We start from the raw sequence: 23,137 nt of genomic DNA, 5'->3' as shown, positions 1-23,137 counted from the left end.
GGCCGGGCCGGGGCCGCCTGGAGCGGGCCAACGCGCTGCGCATCAGCCCGGCCCGCCGGCCCGGCCCCGGCGCGCATCCTGACCCGCGGCTGACGGCGGCACCGGGCGCCGGGCACCGCTTCGAGCCGCGGCGCCGCGGGCTGCACACCTGGTGCGATCTCTGCGGGGACTTCGTCTGGGGCGGCGGCAGGAAGAGCCTCCAGTGCCGCCGTGAGTACCGCGCCGCGCCCCGGGCCCCGCACCCCCGCCGCCGGGCGTGCCGGCACCCCGCACCCCCGCTAGGCACCGGGCGGCCCGCCACCCGGCTTCCTCTGCACCGGGCACCCCCAGCGAGCACCGGATGCCCCGCCACCGGGCACCCTCACCACTGGGCATCCCCACTGGGCATCCCACCAACCGGGCACCCCTACAGGACACAGAACATCCTGGTAGTAGGCAGCCCCGCTGAGCACCGGGTGTCCCACCACTGGGCATGAGTTTCCCAGCACCGGGCATGCTGCCACGGGACAACCAGCGGGTACAAAGCATCCTGCCATCGGGCACCCCCACGGGCCCCCACCCCCTGGCGGTGGGCCCCTCACTGAGCACCAGCTGTCCCACCACTGGGCACAGGCACCCCAGCACCGGGCTGGCTACAGGCATCTCAATACCAACTACCCCCACCAGGCATCCTGGTGCCAGGCACTTCCATTAAGTTGGGCATCACCGTTCTGGGCAGTTGCACCAGGCACTGGGCCTCTGGGCACCAGGAACTGCCACCAAACACTGGACACGACTGTATTGGGCACCCACATCAGGCACTGGCAGCCCCATACAGAACATCCTCACCTGGCACCACGCACCCCTGTACTGAGTACCTGCACCAGGTATTCCAGCATTGGGTACCCACACCGGCCACTGGGCATCCCAATACTGGATACCCATACTGGGCATCCCAGTACCAGGCACTGCGCACACCATGCTGGCCAGCCCAGCAGGGAGCACAGCAGCACCAGTCAGGATGTGGCACAGTGCTATGTCCCATGTTGATGCTGCCCCTGAGCCCCTAGGCACAGAATGAGCAGACAGCTGACACCATGTGCCAGCCCTTGTCCCACCGCCAGTGCCCTGACCCTGACACCCAGGCTGGGCACAGTGGTGACCCTGCTCCTGTCTCTGTCCCCAGACTGCAGCTTCACCTGCCACTACCGGTGCCGGGCCCTGGTGCAGCTGGACTGCGGTGGCCCCCCAGGTGCTGGTGACGAGGACGATGGCAATGAGCAGGTGTTGGAGAAGGACACCAATGTGGTAGGGGCTGGGGTTGTCTGTGAGGGAGAGCTTGGGCAAGGGGTGGTAAACCTGGGAGCTGTGCTGGGCTGTGCCATGTGAGGCTATGTCATGACATGCCTGCCTGTGCCATGCCAGGCTGTGCCAAGCCTTGCTGAGCTGGGCTTAGCTGAGCTGAGCGAGGCTGACCTGCCAGGCTGTGCTGTACCATGCCAGGCTGCACCATGCCGGGCTATGCTGTGCCATGCAGGGCTGTGCCAAGCCTTGATGGACTGCACTGGGCTGGCCTGGGCTGAGTGAGATCGTGCCATGCCGTGCTGTCCGCGCCCCGTCGAGCCGAGCCGAGCCCAGCCGAGCCGAGCCCAGCCGGGGCAAAGCCATGTCCGGGCGGGCGCGGGTGAAGTCACCGCCGGAAGCGGGGCCGCCGCGCCGCCCCCGGCCCGCGTCACCCCACGGCCGGGGCGGGGCAGGGACGGGGACCGCGCTGAGCCGGGAACGGGGCTGGGCGCGGTAGACGCCGCGCCGAACCGAGCCGGGACGGGAGCGCGATAGGGACTGGTCTGAGCCGAGCCGGGAACAGGACCGCGATAGACACTGGGCTGAGCCGAGCGGGACAGCGATAGGGACCGGGGGAAGCTGAGCCGGGACTGAGACCGGGACCGGGCGGAGCCGAGTCGGGATTGAGACTGTGACCGGGCGGAGCCTAGTCGGGACTGCGACCGGGACCGGGCGGAACCGAGCCGCGATAGGGACCGAACGGAGCCGAGCCGGGCCCAGGGCCGGGCTGAGCGGAGCCGGGCCAAGGACCGGGAGCGGGCTGAGCCGAGCCGGGAGCGGACCGAGCCGGGCCCCGGCCCGGGGGCCGGTCGGGCTGGCGCGGGGCCGGGTGTGCCCGTGTGCTCGCCGCCCCGGGCGGGGCGGCGCGGGGGGCACGGGGGGCAGCACGGCCAGCAGCGGCTACTGCAGCCAGGAGGACTCCGACTCCGAGCCCGAGCTCTTCTACACCGCCCGCACCTCCCTCGGCCGCCGCCCGCGCCGCCGCCAGGTCGGTCCCGGGCCATGACGTAATGGGGGACACGGGTGACGTCATCGGGAGCCCATTCCCCCGGCTGGGTTCTGGGGAGCAGGCCAGGGTGGGCTTGGTGTGTGGGGAAAACCAGAGGTGTTAGTGGTCTTGTCTTATAGGTGAGCTTGGCCCTGCTGTGGGGCAAGAGTGGGGTCAGGCATGGCCGTGCCGTGGGACGCGGTGGCCCTGTCCGGTTGGATGTGGGGTGAGCGAGGCACCGTGGGGCGAGTGGAGTTTCGCTGCCTGGCACGGGCACCCCACGGTCCCTCAGGGCTGGAGCTGCTCCTAGCTTTGGGGGTGCCGGGACAAACTCCCCGGGCAGCTTCACAGCTGTCCCCATCCTGCAGGGACCCTGCTGTGGGGTGGCTGTCGGGGCTGGGAACCCCTCGGTGCCGTGGGGACACGTGCAGCACGGTGTGGCAGCTCCGCGGCCCCGCGTAAATACTCATTAGTGGGTGCCGGTGGCGGGGACGCCGAGCCAGGACGCTCGGTTCCCGTGTGTGGGGCCAGCACTTTGAAGTGGGGTGCCGGCGGCAAGGGCGGGCTGCACCCCCAGCCCGGCCCTCCTGCCTCAAATCTCGGCGTCCCCGCGGGCGCGGAGCCTGCCCAGACGCCCTGGTGCCGGGCTGGCGGCTGCCGGCGCTCTGCCTTGGGGACGCCTCTCTGATCTGGGGTGCCGGGAGCGGACGCTCGGCTCCGGGTGTCCTCGCAGTGCATTCTCACAGCCCTGCAGCCCCGGGGACGGGCGCTTGTGGGGCGGCCCGTGCCGGTGTCCCCGGAGCAGGGCTGGGGCCGCGGTGAGCTCAGCTGTGCGTGCCCGGCACAGCGCCGGCCGGGCTGATGCAACCCCGTGCAAGCGCCCGCGCATCTGCCGGTGCCTCGCGGTGGGCTGGGGGCCGGCGCGACACCGAGGCAGAGGGAACGGTCCCCCCCGGTCTCTGTGCCGCTCAGCCCGGCTGCTGTCACGCAGGATGAGCCCAGCGAGTGGGAGAAGACAGAGCTGGACCAGGCGCAGGTGGAGCAGCGGATCAAGGAGTACAACAGCCAAATCAACAGCAACCTCTTCATGAGCCTGGTATGGGGTCAGCACAGGGCCCGGAGGGTCACGGTGCCCTGCCCTGACCCCACTCACCCACCACCGGTGTCTCGTAGAACAAAGACGGCTCCTACACCGGCTTCATCAAGGTGCAGCTGAAGCTGGTTCGCCCTGTCTCGGTGCCGGCCACCAAGCGGGTCCCCTCCCTGCAGGCGGGGCGGCCACACCCCCAGGGCGTGAAGCGCCGCACGTCCTTCTACCTGCCCAAGGGGACCGTCAAGCACCTGCACATCCTCTCGCACACCCGCGCCAGCGAGGTCATCGACGCGCTCCTCCGCAAGTTCACCGTCATCGACAACCCCCGCAAGTTCGCCCTCTTCGAGAGGTCTGAGAAGGATGAGCAAGGTAGTGCCCAGGGTGACCCTGTCTTCACAGTGGTGGCCGTGTCCCCGTACTGTCAGTTTCCCCTGGGTGGTGGCAGTTCCACGGTGGTGGTGTCCCCAGGGTCCCTTATGGTGGCGGCAGCATGCCCGCGGCAGTGGTGTCCCCATAGTAGTGGTGTCCCCCATGGTGGCAATATCATGGCAGTGGTGCCCCAATAGTGACAGCTTTCCTTAGGCAGCAGCATCCCCGTGGTGGCGGCATCCCTGTAGCAGTGGTATCCCCCTTTGGTGACAGTGTCCCCTGTCACCATTGCAGCAGTGGTGTTCCCTGTGGTGGTGATGTCCCCATAGCAGCAGCATCCCCGTAGCAGCAGTGATGTCCCCATAGCGGCAGTGTCCCCGCGGTGACGCGTGGCCCCGTTGCAGTGTACCTGCGGAAGCTGGGTGACGACGAGCAGCCCCTGCGGCTGCGGCTGCTGGCCGGCCCTAGCGAGAAGGTGCTGAGCTTCATCCTGAAGGAGAACGAGACCGGCGAGGTGAACGTGAGTGCAGGGGCGGGGAGGGGGCTGGCACCCGCATTGCCCGGGGCGGTGGCCATGGAAGGACGCTGCAGGTCCCCGTGGCGATGGCAGCCTTTGTGCCTGCAGTGGGACGCCTTCTCGCTGCCGGAGCTGCACAACTTCCTGCTGATCCTGCAGCGGGAGGAGGAGGAGCACGTGCGGCGGCTGCGGCACCGCTACGCGCGCTGCCGCCAGAAGATGCAGGAGGCGCTGGCCGCGCTCACGCCGGGCTGACCGCGAGGCGCGCACCGAGGCCAGCCAGCGCACCAGGATCCTCGCCCGCCGCGGTGGGGACAGCAGGGAGGGGGGTGGAACGGGGCACCACGGAGCCACCGGGCTGTCACAGCCCCCATGGGGCTGGCCCGGAGAGTGAGGGTTCCTGATGGGAGCGCGAGCGAGTGTCACCCGAGAGTGGGTGTCCCCAGGGAGCGTGTGTCCTGGGGGGAACGAGTGTACCCTGGGGGATTGGGTGTCCCCAGGGGAATGGGTGTCCCTAAGAGAGCGTGTGTCACCTGCGGGATTGCGTCTCCCCAGGGGAGTGGGTGTCCCGAAGGGAGCGTGTGTCTTGCGGGAAGCAAGTGCCACCTGGGGGATTGGGTGTCCCCAGGGGAGTGGGTGATATGGGGGGAGCGAGTGTCCCCGGAGAAGTGAGTGTCCCTGCGAAGAAGCAGGGCATTGAGCACCAATAAAGGCATCTTGGTGACGAGGCCTGGCCTGCGGTGTGTCCTTGGCGGGGCGGGCTGGGTGAGAACGGACGGGACGCGTAGTCCCCCCGGTGTCGGCGGGCCGTGGGTGCCCACACGTGGTGCGGGGTGGCGGCGGCGGGACTCGAACCCGCGGTTCACGCGCTGCCGGCGGCGAGCGGGGAGGAGGGCGCGCCCCGCGCCGGTGTCACGTGACGCGGGCGCCGGAAGTGGCGCGGGCGGCGGCGCAGGCGGCGCTCGGTCGGTGTCGCCGGGCGGCTCCGGGCCGCCCCCGTCCCTTCAGGCCCTGGCCCGGGCGCGGGCCGCGCGCGCCGCCACCCCCTTCGTGTTCACACGGCGCGGGTGAGACGCGGGCGCGGGGGGCGGCTGCCGTGGGCCGGGGGCTCTGCCGCTGGGCCCGCCCCAGCGCAGGCACGGCGCGGGGGTCGGGAGGGGCAGCGGGTGCTCGCTGCAGCTCCCCCGGGAGCGGGGACCGGCCTGCCCCAGCCCCCGGCCCGGCTCGGGGCGCAGGGAGCCGGCAGGGCCGGCAGGCTCTCACCCCAACGCCTCCCCTCTCCTCTCGGCAGCTCCATGTATTACGATGAGGACGGGGACCTTGCTCACGAGTTCTACGAGGAGACAATCGTCACGAAGAACGGGAGGAAGCGCGCCAAGCTGAAGAGGATCCACAAGAACCTGATACCTCAGGTAATGTGCGGAGAAGGGTGGGGGAAAGTGAGTGCAAAGCGCTATGGTGACACTTGAAGTCCGGCCTTTACAGGAACCATCTCCCTCGGGGCATCTTCTTACTGGAAAGGTGGAGGCTCTTTCCTCCTCCCCAGTTTCTGCCTCAGAGCCATGATTCCTGTGTGTCCTGGCTCACACCCGTGTCACCTGAGGCTGTGACAGGAAAGGGAGAGCTGGTGGCACCCTCCAGCTGCCTTTTTTGGAGAGAAACAGTGCCTGAGCCTTTCAGAGCTGCCTGGCAGGGGAAGATGTTGTGGGGCACAGAGTGCCAGGCAGCCCTGCGTGGCCATGGCGTCTCCTTACCAAGCACCTTCCACGAGGTGTAGGGTGCTGTGCTGCCTCAGCCAGTGTCATATCACTGTGGAGGGCCAGGCCCTGTGTTGGGGAGCAGCAGCCAGAGCCCATCAGCTGCTGTCATGAGTTTGCACATCCCCTCCAGCTGCTCAGCAGTGTTGACAGCTCTCTGCTTTGCTCTTCAGTGGAAAAGTCTCCTCTTTAAATAAGCAAGTGGTGTGAAGCTGGGCAGGGGTTGGGATGTCGAGGATCATGGTGCAGGGGTAGAATAGCCTGCATGTAGGGAATCTTTTTGGGGCAAAAATGGAGGAAAGAGCAGATCAAACCAGGGCTGGAGAGAGCCTTTATAGAAGTCATCCCTAAATAAGCAGAAGGGCATGCTGTAATGAGTAGCTGGGGTGAGCTGTCAGTGTACTCTGAGGAGTGGGCAGCCTCTCAGCTGGATGGAACCCCTCTGAGTGCTGAGCAGGCAGTTGTGGATGGAAGGATTTGGTGCTGCTTCCTGGGCTGGCATTCTAGCAGAGGCAGGCTTGGCATTGGAACTGAGTCCTCGTTTATGTGGGCTGAAACTCACCCAGTTGGAAAACTCAGCTGAGCTGGAGAGAGCAGGAACCAGCACTGAACAGTCCTTTGCTAGCTCAGGCTTTACTCTGGTTCTGCGGGTGCAGGCCCAGCCCTGAGCCCCTTCTCCCCCTCTGCCCCAGCCCCCACCTGGTGCTGTAACAGGAGAAGGCTGGGCTGGGGCATGGGAACAGCTCCTGTGGCTGGTGTGGAGGGAGCGTGCATTCAGCAGCCTCCCCTCTGCACAGAAAGCCGCTTTTCTGTGCGCCAGCTGCCCCGGCTGCCTTCTCTCAGAGAGCTCTTTTCATTCCTCTAAATCCCGTGAATGAAAGGTGCCGCATGAAAAGCCCAGACAGCCAATATCTGCCAGTCACGCACCAGCTGCTGCACGGGCAGTGCCTGGCAGAGCAGCTCCCTCCTTTCTCGCCCTGCCATGGGTGGCAGCCAGCCGTGCCGCCCTCGGCTCTCCAGGGACGAGTGCGAAGGGCAAAGGGCTGCTGCTTTGTGTGCTGCTGCTCAGGCGTACCTGGTGTCACAGGCGATTTATGGAGCCTGGTCCCTCCCGTTCCTCCAGGGCACAGTGTTCTGCCAGTGTCACTGGGTGACTGGCAGGGCTCGGGGATGTTGATTTGCCGTCCCTTCTGCTCACCATTCTGACTCTTCTTTCAGGGCATAGTGAAACTAGAGCATCCTCGCATTCACGTGGATTTCCCAGTGATTATCTGCGAGGTGTGAGTCCCAGACATCGCTGCCCGTGGGTGGGAGGCCCTGCCCCACCACCTCCAGCCTCACTGGGCCAGGCTGTATCGTGTTCCCACCGAGGAGGACTCCAGCCGTGTGGCAGGATGGTGGCTCTCCCCTCGCCTGGAGGTGAGGCAGGACGGAGCAGGCCTTCGCAGGAGATGGGTGACTCTGTGCAATGACTGCTTAAAAACATCCTCGCTTGAGTCAGAAGACTAAAATACCTTTTGTAGCCTCTAGCCGACGTTTGATGGGTAACTGGAACTGCAGACAAGCTGCTGTGATTGAGCTGTGAAAGGGAGAGCAAGCCTGCACTTCTCATCAGAGAGAATCCCCTGCTTCTCAGGTATGCGGCCCAGGGAGAGCCAGGGCACGGTAGCGCCCTGCCCTGCACCCCGCGGTCCCTGGGGCCCGCAGGTTAGATGGCCAGTGTTGCAGCATGTCCCTTTGACACCGGTGTGATGTGACGCTCCCCTGTGTGGGTTTGTCGATGGAGGATAAGCAGAGCAGGCTGAGGGGTCTCAAAGCACATTGGGCTGGCTGCTGCTCTCCTCTCGGGGAGGGGATGGAGATCAGATGCCGCTCTCTTAGACCTCGGTCTCTTCCCCTACTGCGATTCCCCACTTAAGCCAGCACTGGGGAGGTTGGCTTTACTGCTGCCTGCTGGAGATCTCTGCAGTCCCTGGCCCCTGCTGGTGGCAGCAAGATCCCAGCTCTGCAGCGGACTTGCCTCCCCCATTGTCACACTGGCTCCTGCTGAGCACCGTCCCTCGCCTGCTGCTGCGGGGCTGGGCTGCCGGGCAGCCTCCTCACCCCCGCTGCTGTTTGAACACACCTCCCTGTAGGCTGGGCCTCGACTGAGCCAAGCAGGAAAGGAATCCTGTCTTCCTTCCCTGTGCCCCTGAAACAATCAATTGGTGTACCTGCCCCGGCTTGGAAGTCTCCCTGGCGATGTGAACTATGGTTCCTCCCGCATCCCAGCTGGTGGCTGGAGGAGAAATGCGATGCACTTTAAAGGGAGGCTTGCTGCCCCACCTCGGAAGGTCCTGCTCTTTTCTCCTCTTTCCTCCCACCTAAGAAAGTCGAGGTCTTGGCAGCACCGAAGAACCTCTCACCCCTGTGTGTGTCCAGCTGCTGGGGGAAAGGCTTGACCCCAAATGCCTTGGCAGCATGAGGAGCCCCTGCCTCCCTTCTCAGCTCTGCCCAGACCGGGCAGGCAGAGGAGGACCGGCAGCAGGCACAGCTTTAAAGTGGGTCAGAGCCTACTCCCCACAGCAGCCAGCTCGGCTTTCCTCCTCTTTCGTTCCAGAACTTATTTACTTTCTAAGCACTTCAGATGTTTGCTACCTCGATTTTTAATTTAAGCTGCTGGCACTTGGCTGCCAGCCCTGTCGGTGTCTACGTTGGATGTATCCATCCCCGCGTCCGCTGAGAGCCGCCCGGGCGCGGGGCCACATTCCCAGCTTCGGGGAGATAACGGCGATGTGGCTGTTGCTGTCTTCCTGTCACCACCTCTTCCCTTCACGTCCCTCCACCCGCGGTTCCCATCGACAGGAGCGAGCACACAGGGTGACATGGATGTGCTGGCTGCCACCAGGCAGGAAAGTGGAAGGGCAGGGCTCATCTACACTGTGATGCTGGGCGCTTCTTTCGACATCTTTTGTTCTGCTTGCTTGAAAGAGTCTTGTCTTAAAACAATCCCTCACTGAAGTGTTTCTTATTTGCACCACCTGCTCTTGAGTTTCTCCCTGGCTGGAGCTCTCTGGGAAGGGCATCCCTTGGGCTCCACAGGAGAGCAGGAGCTGCTGTCCCCAGGAAGAGGAGAGAAAACTGTGGCCACGCTGTCTGTGCTGCCTTGCCCCACTGCTGTTTGAGAGCATGGGAAGCTGCACCGACCCCGCCTTGGGCAGGGGGGAAGGAGGACAAGGAGTGGGGAGGGGGTTGGCAGTGTTTGCCTGCCCCAGTGGGGAGCCCCTCACCTGGCTACCAGCCAAAAATCTGCTGGCAAGGCATGGCCTGAATCTGGGGGAGGGGGCAGAGACTGTGACCAGCTTAGCAAGGATGCTTTTGTCCTTTCTGACAGGCTGCCCATCCTTCCCCCAGTGTATTAAACATACTTCCCCAAAACCCATGCCTTCTCCCACTCTTGTACCCCCTCAGTGTCACCAGAGTGGCAGCGAACCTCTGCAGGCTGCCAACAAACTGCACCCTGCCCCGCTTCTTCCCAGGCTGGTCCCCACAGCAGCCAGCCCCCAGGACCCCAGCAATCCTGCAGCAGCAGGGCCTTGGGAGCACCTGGAGGGATCTTAAAAGTGTGAAGATCACTGTAAATAGTATCTGTGTCCACTGTGGTGTTGGAGCAAGCAAAAAAAAAAAAAAAGTTTTCCTTTTGATTTTTTTTTTTTTTTTTTTTACAATTTCTGTGCACCATTGTGCTTTCCCGTGTGGATGTGTAGCCGAATCGTACTCACCGACACTAGGCTCCTTGCTCCCCTAGCGTGTGGGTAGGACCCATGGGTTTGGGAAATGTACACTACTTATGGTCCTTCCTCCCAGTGCATCTGTCCACTTTTGTTAAATTTCAATAAAATTATTTGTAGAGCCCACAAGTCCCAGAGCTGTCTTACTGGGGAAGGCAGATGTACCTGAGGGAAGGTGGACTTCGAGCCCCCTGTTTTTTCGGGAAGGGGGTGTTTGTGCACGTGTGGAAGGACCCCCGAGTCACAGCCATTTCCAGGTTCTCCAGTTGGCACATGGGACTGGCAGGAGTTGGTGGCTGCATCAGGCTGTGACTCTCTACTTGTAGCTGCCGTGACAACTCTTAAATGTATAACTAACGTGAAATATATGTAATTTCCTTATTCATTCCCGTGGGCTGGAGCTCGGGCCTCTCTCCCCTCCCGTGTGGGGACAGAGGTCTCAGGACCGGGGCTCGCAGCAGCCCAGCCACAAGCTGACTCTTGCCATGGCTCCGCCCGAGCCCCGCGGGCGGGAGGATCCGCCTGTGCGCTCTTTCCTCGCCTGCCAAATCAGTGCCTCATTAATCACGGGGCCTGACGTTCTGGAGCCGGCGTGACCCTGTGCCGGGATGCCGCCCGTCCCCCGAGCATTGCCGGCTGTCCGTGGGGCAAGTGTGATCTCACTTTGTCCCCCACGTCCTGTCCCCGACAACCCTGCAAGTGTTTTCCTGCAGCCACCGTCACTTCTCATCATTTCCTCCGCCAAGCCGGCTCGGAAATGAGCCGCTGATGAAAGCGGTCATGAGAGTGAGTGGTGCAGTGTGTGGTGCCAGCCCTCCGGCCTCAGGGGCCAGGGACCCCAGCCCCAGGAGGGATGGGTGGATCCTCCTGGCTTAGAAGGGGACGGGGTGGCTGCGCAGGGTGGTACAGCCTGGCGAGGTTACACAAGGCGGTGGCTCTGGCTCCGTGACCATCTCTGTGTCTGCCAGGGCCACCACAGTCCCCTCCTGCTGCCCGTGGGGCAGGGCCATGCCCGGAGCCCCCAGCCCAGGGCAAAGGCAGGTGCCGACATCCCCTTCTGGCTTCATGGCTGCTCCATTCCCAAGCTGACCTCCTCTCACACCTTGCCCGGACCTGTCTGGCACAGTGGCTGTGACTCACACCCGTTATCTTTATCTGCCATCCGTGAGGGATTCCCATCCTCCTGCTGCCTGCCTGGAGCAGTTCCCCTGCTCAGCTCGCCCTGGTCGCTGCCCGCTGCTGCCATCCCGCACTCCTCTACACTCTGGGAATGACTTGGAATGATCTCATGCTCGGCAGGGCAAGGGGAGGCTGGATCTGCCCAGCTGCCCCTTCCCAAAAGCAAGTCTTCCCTGTGGGAAGGAAGGAGGGAAAGCGAGTCAGGTGATGCTTCCACCGAGGGGACAGCAGTGAGAATTTGCGTCACATTGAGGACTTCCAGCCCTCCCAGCAGTGGAAATCTGTGACCCGTCAGCCACCCCACTGCCGGTGGGGCTGGATACCTTCGCACGAGGAGGATGGAAAGTTTTAGCTGCTGGCCAAGGGAGCCTGTTTACTGCCCAGAGGGGAAGGGCAGCGCCTGCAGCGCTGGGACTTCTTGGCTCCCCACAATCTCTCCCAAGGGTTTTGGCAGCCAACGCCCGGCCAGCGGCTGACCTGCCCAGCCCCTCTGCCAGCTGGGGCCTGGCATTGCCTGCAGGCCAGGCCGAGCTGTGGGGTGCAGCCTGGATTTGGAGTGGCCTGCCGGGATGCAGTGCCCATGCAAGCAGGGCTGTCACCCTCTGGGTGGGAGCTTCACCACAAAAGCTGACACCTAAATAAATGGTGCCACTAACAGGAGCCAGCTGCGGGTGCCTGCGGCCAGGGCTTGGTGAGGCACCAGGAGCTGACACCGAACAATGCTGGACTTGGTGCTCCCGCCTGATCCTTAGGGAGCTGGTGGGTGGCTGGGGAGCACTTCCGTAGATTCAATCCTGCTTCCTTCCCCTGCCGGCCCCGACACGCCCTCGCAGTCTGGTGCTTCCTGCGCAGGGGCACCCCGATGGCCCTCAGCCCAATGGGGCCAGCCCTGGCCAGAGCAGGCGGGGGACAGGCAGCACATGGGGACTGCCACATGCCACATGGCTGGTCCCTGAGCCCTGCCTGTCCTGTTGCCTGCCAGAGGGGACCGGCTGGAGCCTCAACAGCACTCTGGGAAGGAAGCCCCCCCAGCCCTGTTACACCCATGGCCCCCCTTGTCCTCTCCAGGCAGGAAGCCCACGGGGCCATGGCTGAGTCAGCAGCACCGATTGCCCTAGCCCCGCACAGGATGTCCTGTCCGGCACAGCACCGCCCTGGGGTCACCACCGTCCTGGGGACACTGCTGCTGCAGGGACACTGCTCTTCTGGTGTCACCACCACCTCGAGGACACCAGCATTCTGGCTTGCCAACACTCTGGAGTCACCACCATTGTAGGATCACCAACTTTTTAGGGACAACATGATCCTGGTATACCATCCTGGGGTCACCACCATTCTAGAGTCCCCACTTTGGAATGGTGATGGTCCTGGGGACATCACCGCCCTGGGGTCAGCACCGATCTGCGGTCACTGTGGTTCTGGAGTGACCTCGACCCTGGGGATACCACCACCCCCCAGGGGACAGCACCGCCGCACCCCGTTGGGGTCAGCCCGGTGCCGCGGTCAGCGCGGTTCGGGCCCCCCGGCCGCTTCAGCCCCGCGCTCCCCCCGCCAACCGTGGCGCCCCCTGCCGGCCCCAACCGCGGCCCCGCCCCTCCCCTTTCCGCCGCGTGGGGGGGGCGGGTCCTCCCGGGCCGTACCAATCGTGGCGGGACCAGGGGGATGACTCCCCGGTGCCCGGTGCCCGGTACCGCGGCCCCACGGAGGTGTGTGTGTGCGGCGGGGCTCCGCCGCCGTCCGGGGCCCGGGGCCCCGCGATGGTCGGTGCAGCCAGCCCGGCGTGGAGCGGGCGGGGCGCGGGGGCGGGGCCGGCACCCCCGCGGGTGGTGCGTGCCGGAAGGTTTAAAAGCGGCGGCGGGGGGGCGGCGGCGGTGCTGGAGGAGCCCGCGGCGGGGGATGGCCTGAGGCGCGGTGAGAGCCGCGCGGGGAGCGGGAGCGGAGCGGGGCCGCCGGGGGCCGCGCCCCGGCGCTTTGTCTGCCCGGCTCGAACAAAGGCAGCGCCGCGCCGGCAGCCGGGAGAGCACGAGCGGGCGAAGCCGCTTGGGACCGGGATTCCCGAGAGCCAGCCCTCAGCCGGGGCTCTGTCCGCACCTCCCGGGAGCTCTCTGCCCCGGGAGGGGACTCGGATCAGGGTCCGCTTTGGGGGGTGCGGGCAGAGCGGCTCCTGCCTGCACCCCCTCCTGCCGGCCCCCTTTCTGACTCTGTTCTCCCGCCGCCCCCAGGTCCTGTCGGGCAGGATGCGCGGGGGCTGCGCGGCGGCGGTGGCTGTTCCCTGGCTGGCCCTGCTGGCCTTGGCCCGCCAGCCCCCCGAGAAGCCGTCGGCCGCCCCCCATCTCACCCGCCGGCCCTTCCTGGTGGCCTGGAATGTGCCCACCCAGGACTGCAAGCCCCGCTTCCAGGTGTCGTTCGACTTTAGCATCTTCGACCTGTACGCCTCCCCCAACGAGGGCTTCGTGGGACAGAACCTCACCATCTTCTACAAGGAACGCCTGGGACTCTACCCCTACTACACCCATCAAGGTGTGGCCGTCAATGGTGGTGTCCCCCAAAACAGCAGCCTGTCCGAGCACCTCGCCCGCCTCCAGGACGGCATCGATAAGTACATCCGCTCATCCACCAAAGAAGGGCTGGCTGTCATCGACTGGGAGGAGTGGCGGCCTGTCTGGGCTCGCAACTGGAAGCCCAAGGATATCTACCGGGAGGCGTCACAGGAACTGGTGTTACAGCGTCAGCCCACCTGGCCCCCTGAGAAGGTGAACAAGCAGGCAGCATTTGAGTTTGAGTCGGCTGCCCAGGAGTTCATGGTGAAAACCCTGCGCAAGGCCAAGAGCTTCCGACCCAAACAGCTCTGGGGGTTCTACCTCTTCCCTGACTGCTACAACCACGACTACAACAAGAACAAGGAGAGCTACACCGGGCAGTGCCCAGATGTGGAGAAGTCTCGTAATGACCAGCTGAAGTGGCTCTGGAAGGAGAGCATGGCGCTCTACCCCTCCATCTACCTCGACCCGCTCCTGGACTCCACTCCTAACAGCCGCAAGTTTGTGCGGGCGCGGGTGATGGAGGCCATGCGCATCTCCCAGAAGCACCACGATGACTACTCCCTACCTGTCTTCGTCTACACCCGGCCCACCTACATCCGCAAGCTGAATGTGCTCAGCCAGGTAGGGCTGTGCCACTGGGACATCCTCATTTCAAGCCCTGCACATCTGGGCTTTGGGGTCAGCTGAGGTGGTTCCTCTGCCTGTGAATTGCATCTTGCTCCCATGGAGCAGGGTGGCTCTGGAGGCTGGTGTCGGCACTCATGGTGTTACTGGTGCATGGTTTGACTGTTTCCATGTGGTGGGAAGCAGCACCCTTTGGCATGGGGCTGGCAGCTGGCCCCAGGGAGCAGGAGGAGTGCTTCCTCTCGTAGGACCCCCAGCTCAGCCCCTCTCTGGGGTAGATGATTCGGTGCTACAAATTGTTTCCTTTATGGATGGGATGTCTGGCAGCAGGACTGGCACCAGTGGTGATTATCTCCAGGGAGGTGCCTGGGATGTACTGCAGGACTCAGGTCCTGGCATCTAGGACCCTGAGGTGTGTGTGCCCACAGCTCCTGTGCTGTGCTGGCTTAACCCTTGAGGAGGAGGGCAGTATTGGGCAGCCTTGCCCCCAAGTTGTTTGGACAGTCCCTTTTCCCTGGAGCTGGGATTGGGTCCCTGATCCTGCAATGGACACTTTGGAGCACACTGTGCTGGGGCTGTGCGTGCTGCATGGGCTCTGTGGGCACTAACTAGACCCTGTCCCCACAGGCAGACCTGATCTCCACCATCGGAGAGAGTGCAGCACTGGGTGCAGCTGGAGCCATTCTGTGGGGTGATGCAGTTGACACCAGAAACCGGGTAAGTTTGGGGTCAGAGTGGGAGGTAGATGGGTGGAGGGATCACCTGCCCCAGGGGAGGACCAGTGGCTGAGCTGTCCTCTTCATCTGAGTTACTCCTCCCTGGGTCTCACCCTGGTTCTTCCCTTTCCCTAGGAGTTGTGCCAGTTCATGAAAAACTACCTGGAGGGGGACCTGGGACGTTACATTGTGAATGTCACCGCAGCAGCAGAGCTCTGCAGCACCACGCTGTGCCAGGGCCGGGGTCGCTGCCTGCGCCAGGACAGCCATGCCGATGTCTTTCTCCACCTCAACTCCACCAACTTCCAGCTGCGGCGTCGGGATGCTGACCACCCCGAGCGCCCCCTCTTCTGGGCAGAGGGCCAGCTCTCCTCTGCTGACATACTCTTCCTACGGACCCACTTTCACTGCCACTGCTACCAGGGCTGGCAGGGCAGTGGCTGCCAGACACGCGCTGGCCCCCGCAGTGATGCTCCTGGCCCTTTGGCACCGCTGGGACTTGGGGTGCTGTTGCTGCTTGCGAGCTGGTGCTACCCGCCCCTGGACTGAGCTGCCCCTTTCTGTGGAGGTGTAGGAGGAGCCTATTTAAGATATCCCTACCCTGCCTGGGAGGCAGCTAGTTACGGAGGGCTGTCCCTCACTGTGGTGGTGTGGGGGAAGAGCTCTGCGGTTGCCCCATCTCTACCCACCCTGCTGCAGTGCAGGTGCCCTTCATGGGGATGGGAGGAGGAGGGGGACCCCTCTCCTGTTGTAAGGAGAGGGATGGGGGCAAAAGGGACACGGGGGCGAGGAGCGGGTGCTGCGTGGTGCTGATCCCCCGTGTGCTGCCCCACACTGAAGTGCTTTACCTCGAATAAAGCTGGGTCAGACTGAGGTGTGGGCTGATTTGGGGCGAGGCGGGCACGGGTCACTCGACTCGCGGTCCCAATCGCCGGGACGGGGGTCCGGAAGCGGAGTGTGTTGGTATGCAGCTCGGGGAAAGCTCTGCTGTGCTGGGAAGTGCCCCGCGGGGCCGGAGCCGCGTGGGCAGCCACGGCCGGGCCACCCACGTGGAGCTGCGCGCGGCCCCGCCCCGGCCCCGCCCCCAGCGGGGCTCCCCGCGTGGCGCTGCCCCAGCCCCCGGCAGTGTCCGGGATGCGGGGCTGCAGCCCCCGGGACCGGGATCGCCCTGAGGGACACCGTGCTGTGCGCCACGGCCGGGGGGAGGTTCAGCCCCGCGGGGCCGGGGTCAGCCCTGGGCCGCGCCCGCCCCTGAGCTCCGCTGTCCCGTGCCACGAGTGTCCCCCAGCGGTGCCCTAGCGTGGCTCCTTGTCCCCGACACTGCCCTGCTGTGCCTGTCCCCGTGTGCAGCCTCTCGGGCCACTGCCCTGTCCTGAGGGGTGCCCGTGGCCATGGAGCGGCCCCGCGTGGCACAGCCACCTCCCTCCCTCCTCGGCTGCTGTGAGTCCCCGTGCCGTGCTCGCCGAGGCTGCTCTCCTGTGCTGTGGGTGTCCCCAGGCCGTGCCTTTCTGTGCCTCCTGCCCCCACGCGTGAGTGGCCCCGGGCCGTGCCCTCCTGTGGCTGCAGTGCCCACGCGGGAGTGTCCCGTGCCACCGCGGGCTGTGTCGCGCCCGGTGCCGTGAGCTCCCTCCCGGCAGTGCCCTCCTCCCGCCAGGGAACGGCGAGCGGCGCCCGCCCGGCGCAGCCCGCGTCCATCACCGTGACCTTGCTCCCCCCGCCCCGTCCGTGTCTGTTTGTCTTTCCAGCCCACTCATCGCCGGCCAGTCATGGGGTGTTGACTCTGCGCATTCCTTCCCAGCCGAGCCCGCCGCCGCCGCTCATTCCGCGGGGCTGACGCTGCTGTCCCACTCCGGGGCCGCTCTGCTGGGCTCCAGCTGCTGATAAATTCAGGGGACTTTGAGGAAGTGGAAGAGGTGACCCTGGGTGACCGGCACCGCTGGGGAACGGAGGTGTGGATTAATGTCGGTCCTGACTTGGGGATAAAAGCTTCGAGGTCTCAGCTCTCCCCAGGCAGCTGCAGGACTCACCCTGAGCACACCAGCACCATGGCATCAGCGTGGTCCTGCTGGCTCCCCCTGCTGCTCCTGCCTGCCCTGACCCACGCTGGGGGGCCCGGTCCTGTCCTCGTCAACCGGCCCTTTGTCACCATCTGGAACATCCCCACTGAGCGCTGCGCCGAGATGTACAATGTCACCCTCAGCCTGGAGGTCTTTGATGTGTTGGCCAATGACCAGCAGTCCTTCACCGGGCAGGACATCACCCTCTTCTACAGCGACAAGATAGGTCTCTTCCCCTACTACACATCTGAGGGGGTGCCAGTGAATGGGGGACTCCCCCAAAATGCCAGCCTGGAGGCTCACATCCGCCAGGCCACCCAGGACATCAAGGTGACCCTGCCCAGCCCTGACTACAGCGGGCTGGCTGTCATCGACTGGGAGAAATGGCGCCCACTGTGGATCCGCAACTGGGACTCCATGGAGATCTACCAGCAGAAGTCGGAGGAGCTGGTGCAGCAGCAGCACCCGCAGTGGCCTCCCAAGGAGGTGGAGGAGATGGCCAAGCAGCAGTTTGAGAAGACCGCCTGCGATTTCATGAACAAGACCCTGTGGCTGGGCGAGAGCCTCCGTCCCAGCGCCTACTGGGGCTTCTATGGTTTCCCCGACTGCTACAACAATCACTTTGACAGCCTGCACTACAACGGGACGTGCCCAGATGTGGAGCAGCAGAGGAACAAGAATCTGTCCTGGCTCTGGAGGAGCAGCAGGGCACTCTACCCCAGCATCTACCTGCCCCTCTGCCTCAATGGCACCAACAAGGTCCTTGCCTATGTCCGGCACCGCGTGGCCGAGGCTTTCGCTGTCCAGCAGGGGATCCTTGACAGTGCCATCCCTGTCCTGCCCTACTCCCAGATCGCCTTCGAGCGCACTCTGGACTTCCTTTCCCAGGTGATGGGGATGTGGGGATAGTGGGCACCTCTTGGGCTGATGGGTTGGCACCAGGGAGTCTATCTCTGCTGGGGCTGTGTGGGGCTTTGGGCACTGCTGACTTCTCCTCTGCCCGTGGGTGCAGGAGGACCTGATGAACACCATCGGGGAGAGCGCGGCTCAGGGTGCTGCTGGCATCATCCTCTGGGGCAGCCTGGACTACAGTGCCTCCAAGGTGAGTGCAGACCGTGGCATCAGTCCCTGTCAGCAGGGACCCCCAGTTCCTCAGCTGTGCAGGGCTGTGACACCCAATGCCATTGCAGGAGATGTGTCTGAGGCTGAAGGACTACGTGGAGGGGCCCCTGGGCCACTACATCGTCAACGTGACGGCCAGTGCTGACCTGTGCAGCCAGAGCCTGTGCTCCGGCCAGGGCCGCTGCGTGCGCCTGGACAAGCAGCAGGGCTACCTGCACCTGGACCCCTCCCGCTTCACCATCGACCTGCGTGCTGGCAAGCCCTGGCTGGAGGCTCAGAGCCTGGAGCCTGGGGAGGACATCTCCAAACTGGCCAAGGAGTTCAGCTGCCAGTGCTATGACAAGTGGCAGGGACCCCGCTGTGACATCCAGGTCTTTGCCAAGTGACCCCCCACCGTGGGGACACTGGGGCAGACAGGGTGACACTACCTCAGCACCCTTGCCATGGGGTTGAGAACCTGACTGTGGGACTCTTAATAAAACCAGAAAGCACCAGCAAGTGTCTCCTTGTCTTCTGCTGCAGCAGGTTTTGGGGTGGCAGGGTCCTCCTGGAGCACCTCTGCTGCCTTGTGATGCTGCCAAGGGCTGTCCTTTGGGCTGGGAGCTTGGGAGGTAATGCCTCAGAGAAACTACAAGGAAAAAAGAAAATTTATGGGAAAACACACAGGTAGAAGGTATGATGGGGGAAGAGGATGAGAAGTGGAAGAATGATGGGGAATGGCCAAAGAGTGGAGGCAAAGGGGGTGAAAAGATGTGACTGTGTGGCTGTAGTTGAGGGAGGGTGTGCTCCAAACCCTTCGCTGTGCACTGACGAGTGGCCTGAAACCAATGCCCCCACTTTGATTTTCCCCTGGATAACCATATGCAAAGCAGTTAAGCCCACAAATGATATGCAAAAGCACTGATTTCTGTAACCCAGGCCACAGACTTAACTGTACCTATTTCAAGGCAGCTGGGAGAAGGCATGAAAACCCGGCCCAGCTGAGATAAAGATGTTGGCATCTTCCTCTGGATCTTCATCTTGGGGTGGGGAAATCACATGCTCATTTCTCTGATTTTAGGCTCTAATTCACATAATCTCTCCTTTTTGGGACTGCACTGCATGGCACTCTCTGTGTACTGGGGACTTACAAAGCTGCACCCTTAATTTTTAAGCTGGTTGGTGTAAACCATTGCAGAGTTACTACATTTCTTATGTTCACTTCTTATTATTGCATTGAGGAGGATCTGAGAAGATACCACTGGAAACATAATTAGGCCTTTGGATTCCCTAGTCACAGCTTTCAGAAACATACACTCTGTTATTACCAAGCTCTTTGACAAGCTGGGGGCCCCTGAAAAAATTCGTCATAATTGGATTTTGGCCCAGAATTAATAGTTTTATCTAATTCTTATAGAGATAGCTTGGTAAATGTTGTATGTTAATGTTGGAAACAATATTATCTTAGTATTTTTGTATGTGAAATATGATTTAACTTACATGAACACTCAAACACGCTCCTCCCAAGCTGCAGGAAATCTGATATTTGCCCTGTATTAAATGCTGAAATGGAAAGCAAAGTTCACCTTGCTATTCACACAAAGAAAATTACCATGAATTTCAAGTCCTCCTTATGCCTGAAAGGGATCAGAGCTGTGTGCTTGCAACTTCAGGTAATTTAATATGCTTCAAGTAGTCAGCTACTGGTGCCTAACGGGGCTGGTCTGAGGTTCTCCTGGACAGTATTATCTCAATCCATTAACCAAACTAAGCACTGAGGTGGGCATCAGGAAAGAGACATTTCCTCAGGAGCTGCAGAGGCTCTGGCACTGTCAGAAGCCACAGAAGCCTTGAAGAAACCCTGTCTCCAGGTGTGGGTTTGTGGCTTTTCTTCAAGAAAAGTGAGGCTGGGATGTGACAGACTTCTCTTATTTCTTGAAACAGCTCCTTTTCTTGTTATTGAAATAATGCAAACTTAGGCATGAATGCAGTTTGCCACTTTCAAATAATAGCTTTGAATGTGTAAGGGGATTTGCTTTATTCATCCTATTTATTGTAGCTCTTCTTCTGTCCCTGCCCCTCACACTGTGTCTAAAACCACCCAAGACACTGGATTTCATGTAATTTAGCTTGCTTTGCTCCAGACTCTGAGGAGTGGAGATAGAAAGGCGCTGCATGCGGTGCCAGCAGACAACGTGGAAGCACGGAACATCTGCTGGGTGTTTTTTCCAGGTCTGAAAACCTGTTCACGTGTCTGGCTGTGCCAAGGCAGCCTGGCAGAGCCAGCCCACGCTGGGCTGGGGAGTGCTGGAGAGCAGCCAGGCACAGCCCTTGGTGCGGGTCACAGCTCTGCCTCTCGGGGATGTGCTCACGGTGTTGTCACAGCAGCTCCCGTTTTCCACCCTCTGGGTGAGTGATGAACCTGCTGTGTGCAGAGCTCACCCGTCCCCTGCCTTACAGGCTTCACACTACATCAATTTCTAGGCTTTTTCCACGTGCTGCTCTAAGAAATGAGGGAAGACTGTCACTTAGAACTGTCCTTACATGCCACGTTTTTCATTTCAATCACTCTTTTTTTTGTCTGCATTGCTTAAACCTCATATCTCCATAAATAATCCGAAATATTTACCATAGTTAACTATCCCAAACAGACAGAATTGAACTGCTGAGTGCTCTGAAGATAGAATGGCAATTTTACAACCTAGAATGAAGATACCTGTAGTGAGGAGCATTTAAATGCTTTGATGTAACGAAGACATAAGTAGTTCAGCTGAAGGGTAAGGTGTAGATTAAGTTTTACATAAAACAGGTGGAAGGAAGCCCTTTCAAGCAATTCACAGGCTTTTCAGATACAAACAGGAAATTAGTGCCTGTTATTTGCCTAATAAAAAAAGTTCTCATCTGCCTAGTTTCCCTCACTAAAAAACTCAGAATCTGTATAGACAGATATTTCCCATGTTGTTAGAAATCAGTTTAGTCCCACACTAAGACATTGTTTTCAGTTTTGCCTTGGATTAACAGCCCACACCTATGGTTAGGTGACCAAGGACATGATGTATTTTGAGACTCCAGAAGTTGTTTTAGGACCCAATTAGCTATCCTTTGCTGTTGCATTTCACTTCATCCAAAGACCTGGACTGAAGCCATAAAACTGAGATTGGGAGTATGTGAAGCAGGTCCTTCCAGACCACTGTTGCATCTCTTCCAGCTGGATGCTGAGCTTCTCCTGACATACAAGTACAAACCTCTCTTGGAAGAAATAAATCCTTCCTAAAAGCAGATCACAGCCACTGTATGTCTTGAAATTACAGAGATGGCACGTGGGTCTTTAAGATGCCCTTTATTCCATCGGCACTGCAGCGGAGGCGGGAGCACACAGGGCTGGTCACTCGGCTCAGGTGGCTTCGTGGGCGTGCACACACATGGCAGCGCAGAGGCAGAGGGGAGGCCGGGGCACCTTTGGGTCCCTGTGTTTGGCTGCAGTTGCAGAAAGCAGACTGACCCTAACTCCCAAACACACGCTGCCCTGCTGAGCCCAAAGCTCCCAGGTGAGCCAAGGAGACTCAGAGCTACCTCAGAGAAACATGAGACCAGAAGGAGGAGGAGGAGGAGGCAGCAGCACAGAAACTGCCTCCAATGACACTTGAGCCTGTGAGCAGCTTGAGGGGCCACCCAGAGCAGCGGAGGTTTCATTGCCTTTGAATAAATCCCCCCATATGCCAATAGCACTGAAGGTGTGCACAAGGCTTCATTGCTTTCCTGTCAATGCTTTTAACTAAAGCTTCCCACTTCTTTTCCATGTGCAAAGTTCACTTCTGATTATTGTTTCAAAAGTGGAACATCAGCTCCAACAGAAATCATTTCCAGAGCTTGAATGCCAGACTCTGTATCCCAACCCCCCTGTGTCACTCAGAGCCAACTTGAACACAAAATTTTCAAGCTACCAATTACCTAAAGAGAAAGTGGCTCTTTCTTATAATGCCTTTGTAGCTCTGTTTTGTTTGAAAATCACCCACTCCAAACCTTTTCCCTTGCTCAGGCATTTCTAGAAAAGAGGTGAAAAGATTTATAAAAAACAAACTATATTTACAAAAGATCTAAAGTGGTCTTCAGGGGCCACAAACTCTGCTACTGCCCTGGACCTGACATCCCCTTTTTCCGAGAACTAGCAGGAATATCAGCCTTCATTCCTCTGATTCATCAGATTGCAATTTCAGAAGTTACTTGGAAAAAACAAAAGTAAGCCCCGAAGCACCGTTTGTGGGCTCCCAGCTAGCGTTTAAACATCCAGCACAAACAGCAGGCCTTGCTTTATGCTGTACAAACAAAAATGCCTCTGCTCTGGAGAACGTGTCCCGCTTTGTTCCAGAGCTTTTTCCATCTGCCATTCCTGGGGCCGGGCAGCAGAGCAGCACTTGCACCACAAGAATGTGGGCGCAGCAGCAGCTCCTTTGTTGCGAGCGCTCCGGGCCAGCCTCGGGCAGGGCTGCTCTGTGGGGTGCAAGGGCTTCCAGGTTTTCTGCTTGAGAAAAGTCTAGTTTGTGTTTTTCACTGCTGGTGGGACCGTCAGAGGCAGAACACTTGTCCTATTTGCAGCATCTCCGCCGCTCTGATTTGGCAGCAGCTTCCCTCCTAGTTATTTTCCACCCTGGGGCTTTGAAACAGGCTGAGCAGTGTCCTGTGCTGGCATCAGTAAATCAGCAGGAGCGTTATCAACAGCCCGAGGAGGTCAGAGTGAGGCCCTGCGAGTGCTCCCAGTGAAGCTGCTGGCTTGCACTGTATAAAACACCTTGTAAACTCATTTTCCTCCGGTAACATGTGGCACAAAGCACTATAGAGTTTGGAGCACTATATGGCACGAAGCCATATAGTGCTCCAAACTCTGCTGTGACCTGCTGGTGCAGACTTCAGGCAAACACCAAATAATATAGCAAAACATTTTGTGGGAACTGTCCTGCATTTGACTGTAACTTCTGAAGAGGAAAAATTTGGTTTGACAGGTTACTGGTCCTATTCCCCAATTAAGACATAAACAGTTGTAATCCTCTGTGCTATTGGGCAGAGTTCAAGGTTAATTTCAGCAAAAACAAACCAAGTTAG

General features: G+C 60.9%; 4 protein-coding genes across 6 annotated transcripts; all 4 read left to right on the top strand.

Moving 5' to 3' along the window:
* Window positions 1-2: 2 nt before the first annotated feature.
* Window positions 3-5,017, top strand: RASSF1 (Ras association domain family member 1; the record flags this gene model as incomplete). Its single annotated transcript, XM_041462695.1, has 6 exons — window positions 3-210; window positions 1,166-1,287; window positions 3,303-3,407; window positions 3,485-3,773; window positions 4,178-4,293; window positions 4,399-5,017. Coding segments are annotated over 6 exons (987 nt in total), but the record flags the coding sequence as incomplete, so codon positions are not given.
* TUSC2 (tumor suppressor 2, mitochondrial calcium regulator) lies at window positions 4,663-9,943 on the top strand. The gene is made up of 4 exons (XM_041462683.1): window positions 4,663-4,722; window positions 5,299-5,357; window positions 5,582-5,702; window positions 7,266-9,943. The coding sequence occupies exons 1-4, from the start codon at window positions 4,663-4,665 to the stop codon at window positions 7,329-7,331; spliced, it is 306 nt and encodes a 101-aa protein (XP_041318617.1). The 3' UTR covers window positions 7,332-9,943.
* HYAL2 (hyaluronidase 2) lies at window positions 7,574-15,752 on the top strand. Of its 3 annotated transcripts, none has more exons than XM_041466204.1 (4): window positions 7,574-7,683; window positions 13,219-14,160; window positions 14,791-14,880; window positions 15,015-15,752. In XM_041466204.1, the coding sequence occupies exons 2-4, from the start codon at window positions 13,234-13,236 to the stop codon at window positions 15,426-15,428; spliced, it is 1,431 nt and encodes a 476-aa protein (XP_041322138.1). In that variant the 5' UTR covers window positions 7,574-7,683; window positions 13,219-13,233; the 3' UTR covers window positions 15,429-15,752. The 3 variants fall into 3 exon arrangements, with proteins under 3 accessions (XP_041322138.1, XP_041322121.1, XP_041322130.1); XM_041466196.1 differs by lacking the exon at window positions 7,574-7,683 and adding an exon at window positions 12,863-12,907; XM_041466187.1 differs by lacking the exon at window positions 7,574-7,683 and having other exon boundaries at window positions 12,739-14,160.
* A 320-nt stretch (window positions 15,753-16,072) lies between these two features.
* HYAL1 (hyaluronidase 1) lies at window positions 16,073-18,552 on the top strand. The gene is made up of 3 exons (XM_041466216.1): window positions 16,073-17,824; window positions 17,949-18,038; window positions 18,127-18,552. Exons 1-3 carry the CDS (start codon window positions 16,925-16,927, stop codon window positions 18,442-18,444), a joined length of 1,308 nt encoding a protein of 435 aa, XP_041322150.1. The 5' UTR covers window positions 16,073-16,924; the 3' UTR covers window positions 18,445-18,552.
* The last annotated feature ends 4,585 nt before the right edge of the window (window positions 18,553-23,137 follow it).

Source organism: Pyrgilauda ruficollis, unplaced genomic scaffold (assembly GCF_017590135.1).
Source record: "Pyrgilauda ruficollis isolate IOZ18807 unplaced genomic scaffold, ASM1759013v1 scaffold10, whole genome shotgun sequence".
In the NCBI taxonomy this organism is placed as follows: domain Eukaryota; kingdom Metazoa; phylum Chordata; class Aves; order Passeriformes; family Passeridae; genus Pyrgilauda; species Pyrgilauda ruficollis.
This window is presented reverse-complemented; position numbering and strand designations above follow the sequence as displayed.

Coding starts and splice junctions, on each gene's coding strand:
- TUSC2 (XM_041462683.1), top strand. CDS start 4,663: ATGGGGCTGGCCCGGAGAGTGAGGGTTCCTGATGGGAGCGCGAGCGAG. Junction 4,723..5,298: donor CGAGCGAGTGTCACCCGAGA/GTGGGTGTCCCC, acceptor CCGTCCCTTCAG/GCCCTGGCCCGGGCGCGGGC. Junction 5,703..7,265: donor ACAAGAACCTGATACCTCAG/GTAATGTGCGGA, acceptor CTCTTCTTTCAG/GGCATAGTGAAACTAGAGCA.
- HYAL1 (XM_041466216.1), top strand. CDS start 16,925: ATGGCATCAGCGTGGTCCTGCTGGCTCCCCCTGCTGCTCCTGCCTGCC. Junction 17,825..17,948: donor CTCTGGACTTCCTTTCCCAG/GTGATGGGGATG, acceptor CCGTGGGTGCAG/GAGGACCTGATGAACACCAT. Junction 18,039..18,126: donor TGGACTACAGTGCCTCCAAG/GTGAGTGCAGAC, acceptor ATGCCATTGCAG/GAGATGTGTCTGAGGCTGAA.
- HYAL2 (XM_041466187.1), top strand. CDS start 12,754: ATGGTCGGTGCAGCCAGCCCGGCGTGGAGCGGGCGGGGCGCGGGGGCG. Junction 14,161..14,790: donor AGCTGAATGTGCTCAGCCAG/GTAGGGCTGTGC, acceptor CTGTCCCCACAG/GCAGACCTGATCTCCACCAT. Junction 14,881..15,014: donor CAGTTGACACCAGAAACCGG/GTAAGTTTGGGG, acceptor CCCTTTCCCTAG/GAGTTGTGCCAGTTCATGAA.